The 13239-nt window shown below is 44.2% G+C and overlaps 1 protein-coding gene across 4 annotated transcripts in view; it reads right to left on the bottom strand.

The window, feature by feature from the left end:
• Positions 1-12502: 12502 nt before the first annotated feature.
• cuedc1b (CUE domain containing 1b) overlaps positions 12503-13239 on the bottom strand; it is a 43237-nt gene continuing 42500 nt past the window's right edge. Inside the window, exon 11 of one of the 4 annotated variants that reach the window (XM_061827408.1) lies at positions 12503-12981. In XM_061827408.1, coding sequence (XP_061683392.1) covers positions 12815-12981 — 167 coding nt within the window. In that variant the 3' untranslated portion in view covers positions 12503-12814. The remainder of the gene's footprint in view (positions 12982-13239) is intronic. The other 3 variants (XM_061827407.1, XM_061827410.1, XM_061827409.1) reach the window with 3 other exon arrangements.

Raw genomic sequence — 13239 nt, 5'->3', positions numbered from 1 at the left:
TTTTATGATGCAGATCTTTTGTGATGCGGAATTCTGGAATGTTTCGGGAGTGCCTATATAAGGATGAGAAAGACCGTCAACGGGGCTACTTCACACCGCATAACTGCTTGGAACAAATACACGGACCCCTTCTGCCCTTGGACCTTTCTGGAACATTCATTCACTTGCAATATTCCCTGGAAAGAACATAGGCCTGTTTGAGAACATTCGTTCAACGTTAGTGACTATTCACTGTTTGGCTCGACTACTTGGTCTTTAAACTTCTATTTTGTGTTACTTGTTTTATCGTGTCTGTGTTGTATTGTGTGTGTGTGGTTAAATTCTCTCTTAAACGAAATACAACTGCTTTGTCACATTTTCCTGGTTTGAGCAAAGAGGATTTTAGTTTAAATTCACACATAACAAAAGTGGTGGCTTGTCCGGGGATCGAATTCATTTGACATTTGAGACATCTGTGTTCACTTTTCCATATTTGCAATTTAAACTGTGAAGCCAGCAAAATTGAGTTTAAACTTGAGCACTTTATTAGGTCCCCTACCGCTGAAGCAGTCTGTGATTTGTGCAAAACTGATCTTTTTTTCTTGCTAGTCATTTCCGACTTGATGCCAAACCTGCTATGAGAAAATTCCAAATTTTGAAAATTGTTCTGATCATTACATTGATGAGAACATTTTTTGGCCTTGGTAAACGAGGAAACTTCAGATGTTTTGGAATTAAAGAAACTGGAATTACAACTTCAACTCCGAAGTAAAAACACAGAATTTGGAAAATTAGAACTTGACAAAGAGATTGAACTTGAGAAACATGAAACGTCCTCTGCTTCAGTGAGTTCATCATCTTTTGGTATCACACAGTATGCCAAAATGGTCCCTCCTTTCAATGAGAAAGCACTTGATAAATACTTCCTCAACTTTGAGAAAGTTGCTGAAAACCTCAAGTGGCCTAAAAAGTCATGGACTATTCGATTGCAAATACTATTAAAGGGAAAAGCTCGGGATGCGTATTCGGCCCTTTCTGTCGAGGAAAGTTCTGATCATGATTTTGTCAAAAAGACCATACTGGAAGCCTATGAGTTAGTGCCTGAAGCGTACCATCAGAAATTTAGAAATACGAACAAAAATCTGACTTAAGATGGTGGGACTGAAGAAACAACCGGAAGCAGAACTTGAGGTAGCAGAAATGAAGATGCTGAGGTTCTCGTTTGGAGTGAGCAGGTTGGATAGGATTACAAATCAGCTCATTAGAGGGACAGCCAAAGTTGGATGTTTTGGAGACAAGGTTTGAGAGAGCAGACTTCGATGGTTTGCACATGGCTAGAGGCGAGAGAGTGAGTATATTGGTAGAAGGGTGCTGAGGATGGAGCTGCCAGGCAAAAGAGCGAGAGGAAGACCAAAGAAAAGGTTGATGGATGTGGTGAGGGAAGACATGAGGGCTGTTGGGGTTAGAGAGGAAGATGCAGGAGATATGCTAAGATGGAAAAAGATGACTCTGTGGCGAACCCTAACGGGACAAGCCAAAAGGAAAAGAAGAAGATGAGGTGGAGTTTGAGTTTGCAAGGATTCAATCTTGTGATCAAGTACAATAAAGGTCGAGACAATGTTTGTGCTGAAGCACTTTACAGATTGTAAAGTTGTATTTGATGTTTGATACTCCTGTTGTATTTTTCTGTTTTCGTTTCTGTATTAACATGTTTTAAGTGTTGCTTATTTATATTACAACAAAATGTTTCTCTGTAACTTTCTTTTCCTTAAGGGGAGAGTGTTATGTGTGTGTGTATTTTTATTCTTTATTTTCCTTTCATACTTTTAAGTTATTATGATGCGGGTCTTTTGTGATGCGGAATTCTGGAATGTTCCAAGGAGTGCCTATGTAAGGACGAGAAGGACCGTCAACGGAGCTTCTTACCACCGCTGCTTTGGACAAGTACAGAAGTACATGCCAATGCATTCTGCCTTTCGTCCTTGGACATTTCTGGAACATTTGTTGACTTGGAATATTAACTGGAAAGACTGGTGGAAAGATTGGTGACTATTCGTTGCTTGGCTCGACTACTTGGTCTTTCAACTTCTATTTTGTGTTAGTTGTTTCATCGTTTTTGTTGTGGTGTTGGTGACCCCTGGAGTGTGCTCTATTTTATTGTAGTGTTCTCAGTGATGGCGTCTATGTGTCCTGCAACTGATTGCCGACCAATTCTGCCTTTTGCCATAAGTTAGCTTGGATAGGCTCCAGCACAGCTTTGACCCCTGTGAGAAGCGGCTTGGAAAATGGATGGATGGGTGTTCTGATGTGTGTGCTGCTCCTTCAAAAAAGTGACACTGCGGTCATATCTTAAAAGTAATGTAGCTATTACCAGATTAAATAAATTATTGTATGTATTTGGAATGGACGAAGTTGCGGGCAGGGACGTAGGCGTGGGCTCCAGTTTGAAGTGATATTTAGAAATAGAAATTCTGATATGCTGTGAACAAATGGATGGTTCCATTCCAGGTGATTAGTTTTTTTTTGGTTAACAACATACTATATTTCATGTTTTAGGTGTCAGTGGCACTTTAAGGGGAATCAGTGAGCATGGGATGGCCAGACACTTAGTAGGATTTGCTTTTCTTGTCAATTTAACCCAAATGTGCACCAATCTTTTAGTAGGCTGAAAGGTTGCACTTACAAGCATTGACGAAGTTTGAAGCAGTTGGGTTGAGCTTCTGGGTTCAGCCCGAGGGAACAGATGCTCATAAGAGGTTCGGAGCAGGCGGATACTGCTTGTTTCTGTCTGCTTCGAGCGAAGGCAGGTATGCGCGGCTGTTGAGGCTGTTCTTTGACGGTTTCGTGTCACCTCAGTTAGGGTGAGGCTGTGCATCTTGATCGAGGAGGTCTGGGCTAACCTGAAAACACAGAACTCTCAATTTCTCTCTCGTAATTATCGTTTGGTAGGTGGTAGAGGGCAACATTCTCAATATGTGGAATAGCATCTATGAGGACATTGAGCTACATAGTTTAATTTGGTGGGGCGAGTCTAGTCGTGGTGGTTGTAACTTAGCACTGCGCTGAGGGGGGCTGTGCTTACTAACCATTTGGATCCAGCAATTTCTATGTAAATAGTAGCAATCTGGTAGTGGGGTGTAGCTTCAGCTCTACACCATGACCGGTCCTTCATGGGGTTCAGGCCACAAATTTCATCCACTACATCTCAGATAAAAGGCTGGGACACAGATAATGGGTGTCTTTTCTGAGGACACATTTTCAAATTTGCCGTAAAATACAAATCAGGATTCCTATCACGAGAGGTGGCTAATGTGGGAGGACAGATTCAGACATAGTTCAAGTTCTAAAGTTGCCGCACCCAGGAGGTCTGAAGCCTCCAAGGAGAGAAAAAAAACCTCACATCCTGTGTTGTTGACGCCATGCATGAGTGAAAGTCATGAGAGAAATAAGATGACTTAGCGGCCATAGAATTAACGGGCAGGCTTTATTAAGAAGTCACCCTGAAGCTTACCGTGATAGCTGAAAGTCCCTTGTTTGGGGACGGAGTCCACAAAACAAGTTTCGAAGGGCGCAATTTTATTATTTATCACGGGGTCGAGTAGGCTGACAAGGTTGAGGGAAGGTCTCACATCCCAAGAGCGAACCCTGGTGGACCCGTTTAGCATCACAGGTGCAGTCCCCACTTTAGCAAGTTTGTCAACTGGCTGCAGTTGTTTGGGAGTCTTTGGCGTGCGGGCCATGTGGCGGACTTTTGGGTGCAGGTGGGATTATACTGAGTGTATGTATCACCAGGTGCTGGTCTGTAGCCAGGTTCACTCCGACCCCCTCCTGTTGGAACAAGAGTAATGTATCGCAAAGTTGTAGATCCACCGGGAGATAGCAGGCGAAATGATAAGCTGGAGAAGCTTGGAGGAGAGGAGTTCGGGGATGATGGTGTTAAACGCAGAGCTGAAGTCCACGAACAGGATCCTCGCATAGGTTCCCTCACTGTCAAGATGTTTAAGCAGGGTTCATACTCAGTCTGAACAAAAAACAATTAAGGGCTTTTTAGGGGCATTCTTAGGGGCCGACATAAAAAATTTAGGGCCATCATGGGAAATCAAGAGTACGGAAAAAAGACTCACCCAATAGTGCCATCGGCTGTTCTTGGTTCATCAAAGGTTCCAGTACCTCAGTACCTGTGACAGTGATCGCCTGTCGCCCCTTGTGGTAGTTCTCATTGATATGACCATTGTCAACGTATTCACATAACAGTATAGAGAAAAACAGATTCTAACTACAATTGACCCCTCCGTACAGGGCACTTAACCACGCCTCCTGAAGTGACGTCATGCCACGTGCGCTAACGTCAGACAAACAATTAGCAAAAATATCGGTGCAGCAAGAAAAGAATAGAGCGAAACTGTCCGATTTAGCGGTTGATTTCTCACTCGCATTCTTAGCTAACAGTGAAATATCGTTGAAAAGCAGACATCAGTGCTTCAAGTATTTCAGCGAGCGGTATTTCAATGGTATTTACATGCATATCGATGGAGAAACCATTGATATTAGCGCGAGATCTTTCCAGAGTCAGAGGAAGACCGAGAAGCCACATCATATAATATATTATAACCCAAAGACGAATTTGTCATTGACAGTTTCCTATTTTCATGTTACATATCACACTTGTGTGCAGAATCTGTATATGTATCTGTATAGCCGTTTGTGAACCACCGTATGGAGGAAAAGAAGGCGAGGCTTGATTTACGAGTTGTTTCTCTCGTTTTCTTTGTGTAACGTCACGCGCTCCCCTCAATAATTATTCTTGAATTAGTGCCGAACCTACATAAGTCCCGACCAAGTACGACAATCACTACTTTAGTGTCCTCAAACATCCTTCCTTCAGTCTTGGTGTCTCGGTGCATGTCGAAGGCTTTTAGGACTGCTAGTCCGGTTTAGCTTAGCTCACCGCCGAACAGAGACACGTTTGTGCAGTCAGATCATCGCAAAATATCGCTCAACACAGATCAAGTGTGTCAATCGTTCACACGTAGCTGTTATGCAAGCGAAGAACTGCGAATTCATTTATATGAGACATGTATTGAAAATCAAATATAGGACTTACCTTCGTGTAAACATATCTGTTCCGGTTGATGGATTCAGTTGATCATGCGGTCTTCCACAAAGTTTTATCCATCAAAGACATTTTTCGTACTCGGTCTTCTGTTCCGGTTGATTTTAGATGGATTCAGTTGATAATGCGGTCTTCCACAAAGTTTGATCCATCAAAGACATTTTTCGTACTGGGTCTTCGGTTTTGGAAAGGGTACGAATTGAACTCCACCAACTAGCCTTTCAGGATACCTGTCGTCACTATTATAAAGTCCGTGACTACACCTCTTAACCATATCTATTGTTAAAGAACCCAAATACGCAAGAAAATGCCAACAGAAGCTATACTGGACCATGCAGCGGTGTCTGAGAAAACTGGGGGTCCAAAAAAGGGGCTTGGTTTATGCAGATCTCTGGCCTCTGATTGGTCAGTGACACGGATTGCGCAATTTCTACAGAGGGGTCAATTGCAACTATATGCACACAAATGTCTTCTACTGATGTCTGTCTCAGCACCCTTACTCTAGCTCCTTGAGCCTTCCCAGTGCCTCCTCTATTTGTTGCTGCAGAGGTGCCAAAGTGGCTCTCTTGTCCTTTGCTCTGCCTCTGAATGCATTGTTGCATCTGAATGCTCGGTGAATAACCTCAGATTCCTCTTTTTCTTCTGCCTCCTCACACAGCCTGCCAGCCTTCTCAATAAGCGTAGATATGTCAGTCTCTATTCTGGCTTTTTTGGCTTTGAGGCTGTCTATATAGCTGCCTTCCTCTTCTCTGCCTGTTTTGATGCATCCTTCTTCTTTTCCTCCTCAAGATGCTGGACGTGAACACTTTTGGCAGAAGACGCAGCAACCAACAGCTCCCTTGCGATAGGCACCATGTCAGGCCCTCCATATTGCTGGACCACCTCCACTATTTGCCTCCGAGCAATCAGTGACTCCTTGCTTAGGTTGTCCTTGGTGACCTCCTTGTTTGTGGAGAAGCCTCTTTCCACAGATGCCCGTCCATGGGACAGGAGCAGCAGCTGCTTTATGACGCCCGATAGCTCCTGGAACTGCTGGCTTTCCTGCTGATGCAGAGTGGAGTGGAAGAGCGTGTCCAGCCTGTCATTAGAGATATTGAAGTCAGAGAAAGCGACCCTAATCTCATCTTCTTGGATCTTTTCACTCAGTCTGGAATACTGGAACAGAATCCCGTCGCAATTGCTTTCCTCCACCCTTTTGTGATCCACCATGATGTTTAAGGTTTTTTGGAGTTTTTTGTTGTTGTTCTCCTCATCAATCATGGCAATCTGCCGAGGGTCCATCCAGCTTAGTTAGCGGACTAAACTGTATATGATGGGGGCCTTCTCCAGCAACTTTTCTATCATGTTTACCAGGAAAGTTTGGCAGCTCATTCTAAATTCCTGCTTTACACGGTCTGTTGCAATGCCAGATTTCAGAAGCAGTCTCTCAGCAGCAAAGCCTATGCCTAATTTCGATAAATCCACCCAGTGTGACTTGTCACCCACATTAATCTTGACAAGGCTGATGAGGGAGCCTGCCTTTTCTTTAAGGACTTCAGGCTTGATGAACTTTTCCATCAGAGTCTTGATGCCCATGTCCTTTGCGATGAAGAGAAGCATAGGCTTGTCAGTCTGGTAAAATTTCAGGAATGGTTCCACCAGCCTGGTCCAAATTAGAAATAAGTGAAGCTTGGCAACAAAGATGGGGTCCTGTGCTGCTTTCTGAACAACAGTGAAGGAGCTGTTGGTTGGGCAGGTCACCTTCTTCGTCCCTGCGGCCTCGCAATAATCTCGCACGTGTGGCATCAGGGTGATGGCTGTCTCTGCCACATTAATATTTTCAAGCCATCTGTGCTTGCAGAACATGACAGGGAGAGTGTCGGATCCAGTGACTTTTTTAAAGTCCTCGCGCCTGGCAGGTGCATCGCGAAACAAGTTGTAGAGGCTGGACAGAAAATCTTCCACCCCCCATCCAGCTGCCTCGCAACCGATTGGAAATGCATTATGGAGGATGTGTAGACCGCAGATTGCAGTCTGCAGCATACGGCGGGTGGTCATCTTTTCTATTTGTTCTTGAATTGATTTGTACAGCTTCCAATTAATATTGGGGCCATCCATCGAGAGCTGGAGCAGCTTTTGGTGACCGAAGTCACACACGATAGGATCCAGACGCTCCTGAAGATCAGTTGCTACTGAATGTCCCAGGAATTCAGAGGTGAGGTAGCAAGTGCGGACCCGGTCATCAATCCACAATCGCACATGAATGTCCAGCTGTTGCTCTTGCATCTCATGATTTAGAGACTCAACAAAGAGGAGGACATACTCTGATTCAGCCCTCACTTTCTGCCTCAGTAGAGATGAAAAATGAGCAGCGATGCCAAATGTAGCCAGGTACAAGGTCTTCCTTTCCCCACAGTGGTAGTTTTAGCAATGTCACTGTTTGGAAACATGACTGCAAACACCTTCAAATTATTTTCACAAGATTTGTAACTGTAATGGATGCAGATCACTTTTAAAGTCCACACGATCTCTGCCTTTAACGAGTCCGCCTTTGTGTATTGAACTACGTTCATAAAGCCTGTCTTCTGGCTGGTTGAAGTCGATGACTGGACAACTGTAGGTCCGCATGCACTGCCAATACCACTGCCTAAAGTTGACGCTTCACTATCTTGATATTTTTGAAACAGATTCATACCAACGGAAGATGAGAGATCAGCGTGTCTCCTGTTTTTCCGGTGCGACTCCAGCGCTTTGACGCCCATCTTTCCAAACTGGTAACTCTGCTTGCACAGATAGCAGTAAAACATGTGCTAATCTTTTGGATCTCGACGAACCCAGCTCCCAAACTCCTTACTTTCAACCCAAGCATCTTGAAAAATGCACTTCCCCATGATACAAGTTGGATCGATGAAAGAACTACGCTACGTCGTGACGAAGTGAAATGCCTTCTCACGGAAAAGAACAATGGAATATTGACAACAACATGGCGACTAGTTGTGAACACGGTGACTTCCATTGGCAATTTCCATCTGTTTTGGACGCCTGACGGATCGCTATTTTTTTTTTTAAATAAAAGATTTTTTTTTTCTGGAGAATTTTGACGGTAGAGGTCCTCCCTTTGATTTTTTTAAATTTAAGGGCTTTTTAGGGGCTTGACCGGTTTTCGCGGATTTTTAAAGGACTTTAAGGGGCCCCTAAATGCACCTTCAAAAATTTAGGGGTTTTTAGAGACTTTTAGGGCCGTGTGCGAACCCTGTTAAGGATGAAGTGCAACCCATGTTGACAGCATCATCCACCGACCTGTTAGCCCGATAGGCAAACTGCAGTGGGTCCAGCTGAGGACCCGTGACGCTCTTGAGGTGGTCCAGCACAAGGCGTTCAAAGGACTTCATGACCACAGATGTCAAGGCAACAGCCCTGTAGTCATTAAGACCTGATTTTTGTGGGTGTTTTGAAGCAGGTCCGTACTTCACATCTGTGTGAAGACAGGAGCAAGTTGGTCTGCGCAGACTTTGAGGCACTTTTAGCGATTAGTTCACCAGAAAGTTGCTGAACTGGCAGAACGTGGTTTAGCAGTGTGATGTCATGCGAGTCATGGGCCTCTCCTGCGTCTAGTCCAACACGAGAGGAGACTTATGATTGATCATCACAAGGTGGTTTGTTACAGTTGTGGTGCGGTGAGGGCATTGTAGAGTCCACTGGCATTGCAGAGGTACTTGGCAGGTCAGTAAGGGAACAACGGAGGCTACCTGCTTGGCCTGTCGTGTTGAGTTGAGCATGGTAATGCTGGTTCTACCTGCGCCGAAAGTTGAAGATTTCTGTAATTGAAAATAGGCTTGAAGCAGAACAGCAGGTCTTGGCCGATGAGCAGGGAGATAGTTTCAACTGGAGACACGTAGACTAGCATAATGGGGCCAATTGTCCAGTACAACATAGTTACAGTGTTTAACGTTAGTCACTGAAAATGTATGGATAGTTAGTGCGCAGTGTTGCAGTTGGAGGTCACGGCCACTGTCTAACAGCAGTGTCAGAAGTCCTGCTCAAGTGTGACAGTTAAGTAGAACTTCCGGGAAGTACCTTTAACTGCAGGTTCACCCAAAACTTGTTGAAATGGCCAAACTTGGTTTAGCATTAGTTACGTGAGTCATGGGGCTCGCATAGGTCTAGCCGAGCAACTAGTGTGGCACAAGAGGAGTCTTCTGATTGATCATCACAAGGTGCTCTGTTAGGGTTGTGGTGAGGTGAGGACATCGCGGAGTAGACCAGGGTTGCAGAGGTACCAGTCAAGTCAGTAGGGGAACAACAGAGGTTACCTGGTTGAACTGTCGTGTCCTCTGTGGTCTCGTTTGACTCAGCCCAGCCCAGTCACAATGATGGGTCCCGCTTTTTGTTGTTGGACAGGCTGCGGAAAACCTCAAGTAATTCTTTTACCACAGCTTTGGGAGCTATTAGCCCAGGAGCATTTTTCACTGTCACTTATCATTTTAGGGTCGCAGGTAGATGCATCTGGTTTAAGATTGTCAGAGCGTGTACCCTGATTCGACACGTAAGTTTGACGTGAATTTGGGCTCCAGTCATTTCATGATTTTGAGCTATCATGGGACTGGTGTTCTTGGTTACGAGGATTATTGTTTTCCGCAGACTACAGTTGCTTGAATGAATTAAATGACTTCCTTGTATTGTCGGGTTTAACATTATCAAAATATTGTGTGCCAGGCAGCTGCGTGTTCCATGTAGCGCCCACAAACTCCATCTGCACTTGTCTGTTTATGAAGAAAATTCCTGAGTCTGGTGCTTTAAAGGGCAGGTGATTTGCTGTGCAAAACCTTTGTCTTCTAGTTCATGCAGTTGGACAATGGACAATGTGTGTGCGAGCATGCTGCTATGCCCAGCTGGTAGCTGGTGTGTGGGTGTAGGTTTTCGACAAAAAATCTTTTGAAATTTTTGTCCTCTTCCATATTTGGCTAATTTAATTTGGGGTGTTTCAAGTCTTCCCTGTTTCACTGTGAGGGCTGCAGATAAGCCATTTGTGGCATCTGGATCATGAAACTCTTGAGACAATGCTTTAGTAATTTCTTAGCACATGAGCCAGTTGCCGTTCAATTAAGGTGTGACTTTTCGGCAAGATGTAACCTTAATAAGGTAGAGTCTTCCTTCCATAGTCCCAGAAGGGAATCGCTCAAGGTGAAATTCGAGGTCTCTAAGGTATGCAGCTGTGTTGTCTGACTAGTTTAGGGTTCAATGTTGCATGCTTCTTTATCAAAGTCTTTTAGTAGTGTTATACCTGGAGCAGCAATGGGTGGAGAGAGAGTCAGGGGTGAGTCAAGAAAGATGAGCAGCAACCGGACCTTTAGCGGCCCCAGAAGGTCAGTTCTGCCCCAAAGACTGGAAATATTTTGGAGGGCTCTATGACAATTCTGGTGGGGAAGGGGCCCAGGCTGACTGTAGGAGGTGCTGGAGATTGGAATGAGTCAGGGAGGCGGCAGATCGCTGTTGAGCTAAGGGCAACTTGTAACTCACAAGGCCCAACTCCTCTTCTTGGTCCTGGAACTGTTTCTGGAGGCGGCCCAGTTCAGTCTCCTGGACTTCCAGCTGGGTCTTGAGCTTATTGGACTGTTCCATTTCTTTGGAGTGTTCTGCTTTGAGTGCTTCAGTGCGTTCAGTGAGGTGATGGATGGGACTGGTTGCTTGACACTGTAGAAGAGTTGCTCGCTGCTGTTCAGCGCGTATTTGAACCACGTGGTCACTAGACGGTCTGTCGGCTAATTCTATCAATTTAGCTTTTAAGAGGGCAATCTCAGTAATTTCCTCGCAATAGGGGCTTGTGTTGGATTGTCATTGGCATCGTTTAATTCCCTGCTGTCTGTAGACGGCACCTGTGCAGCCTCAGCTGTAGCAGTGAGGTTGGCGAATCAAGCCTCTGTGTCATCCAGTTGCATTTCTACATGAAGGAGTCAGGCTTCAGCAAACTTTAAACGTGCAGTGGTGTGTGTAGCGAAGGAGACTCTTTTATGCTTTTAAGCTTCCACTCTGGACTTCAGAGGGTCCTCTCGGCCACTCCATTACTGCTGAGATACCATGTTTAGCACCTAGCATATTAAAGATTTGTGTTCATCTTCACTCATAACATGGGGGATGTTATCATTGAGGATTTCAATGCCTGCCTGTTTGACAGACTCTGCATAACCTGGGATAAGGTCCCGAGTTAATTTACTGACAAGCTCTTTTACTGTATCCAGATTGTCATATTGCCTGGGACTTCCTGACAGTTCCGCCAAGGCTATTGTACAAGATACACATTTCAATTGTTTGCAATGCAGCCTTGTCGGAGCACTGCGTCTAGTTTGGACGAGAGGCACGATATAGGCAACATACTTATAGTATGTGTTACAATACTTAAGCTTGCGTTCTGAAATTATGCCATGAGGGTTTCATGTATTTTAAAGGTGTTTGAGAATGTGCGTGGAAGCAGTGGTCACGTAGTGTCGATAGTGCTTTTTTTGTGTGCATAAAATGTATTTGATTGAATTAGTGTGTGAGAAGTCGGTGGTGGCATGGTGGGTCACCTGGTAAAGGTCTCACAGTTCTGAGGACCCGCGTTCGATCCCGGCGCTGCCTGTGTGGAGTTAGCATGGTCTCCCTTGTCTGTGTGGGTTTTCTTCGGGCACTACGGTTTCTTCCCACATCCCTAAAACATGCAAATTTAATTGGCCACTCTAAATTGCCTCTAGGTGTGATTGTGACTGCAGCTGTTTGTCTCCATGTTCCCTGCTATTGGCTGGCAACCAGTTCAGGGTGTATCATCCTGCCCGTTGACAGCTGGGATAGGCTTCAGCACTCCCTGCGACCCTCATGAGGATAAGCGGCAAAGAAAATGGATGGGTAGATGGATGGATGTGAGAATTGGCAATTTGTTGATTTAGCAGTTGTGATGGGCTTCTTGGTGAAGTGAAGCAGACCAGTTGGTTACCTAAATTGGGAACTAATTCAACCAATTCATTTGTTTAGTTTTGATAAATATATTGAATTCAGTTAGTTTTTGGGCATCACACACCATGAACCCAATTTGCCTACCACTGCATGTTAGTGGAAATCTTTGTCCCACACTATCATTTTTAAAACTGGTTAAACTACCAGGCAATGGTGTCTTGAAAGTGAGTGAAACGAAGGGGTTTTTAAAATAATAGACGCCCTTTATAGCGATGGGATTTTGCAGGAGTTTGGGTTACCGAGGCAACAAGTGATGCTATGTCATCCGTTTTAGCGGCTTGTGCAACTAAAGATAGCAGTTTATCAGTAGACAAAGCACACTGCGGTGCATACTATGGAAGCCAATATTTACTCAAGAGGAACACAAAACCTAGGGATATGTCGCGGCCTTTAAGCAAAGCAAAGCAATGCAAATTTATTTGTATAGTGCATTTCAGACATGAGGTAACTCAATGTGCTTTACATGATTAAAGGCATTTGAAAACAAAGAGATAAACCATTTTAAACAGGATAAAAACAATAAAAATAAACAATATTAAAAAAGACAAAACCGCATACAGTGCAAGTAATATGATCAAAAAGTGGATATATATGCATGAGAAAAAATAAGAGTTTTCAACCAGGATACGCTGTCTCAGGCTCAGAAGTGGCTTATCGTAAGGAATCCTAGTCTTATAGTCCATCTCCCAAGTCTATCTTAATTGTTTTTTGAAGCTGTGACTCTCCCCTCATTCCACTCTTTCTGGATCTCTGCTAGATTATTAAAGGTTCTCTGTTTGATAATCTCCCACTAGCCATCTTTTTTTGCTGGTGAATCATCTCATTTTGTCCTTCCACTAGAGTTTCCATCGATATAATGGGACACAGCACCATGGGAACAGTCAGCCTCCTTGAATATGGACTTCTCTGACCTGGCCATTCTATGGATGACATCATAATTAGATCATGATAAAATTTGAGTGTACTGGTCCTCTGGCCAGTTGTCAAGTAGTCAGCAGTCTTCCCCATATTGAACCTAACTGAGACAATTGAACTAAATTATCTAAATACCTGGTGTACCCTGTGCAGGTGTTTTGACTTTAGGTGAGACAGTAAAACATTTTGGACCTGCAAAATTTGGGTTATCTTCGCAGTATGCACACTGAATTGCTGATTTTGTGGGTTTTATGATCTGAAAG

Source organism: Syngnathoides biaculeatus, chromosome 8, assembly GCF_019802595.1.
Source record: "Syngnathoides biaculeatus isolate LvHL_M chromosome 8, ASM1980259v1, whole genome shotgun sequence".
NCBI lineage: Eukaryota > Metazoa > Chordata > Actinopteri > Syngnathiformes > Syngnathidae > Syngnathoides > Syngnathoides biaculeatus.
Note: the sequence above shows the minus strand (reverse complement) of the source record. Positions and strands in the feature narration are given on the sequence as shown.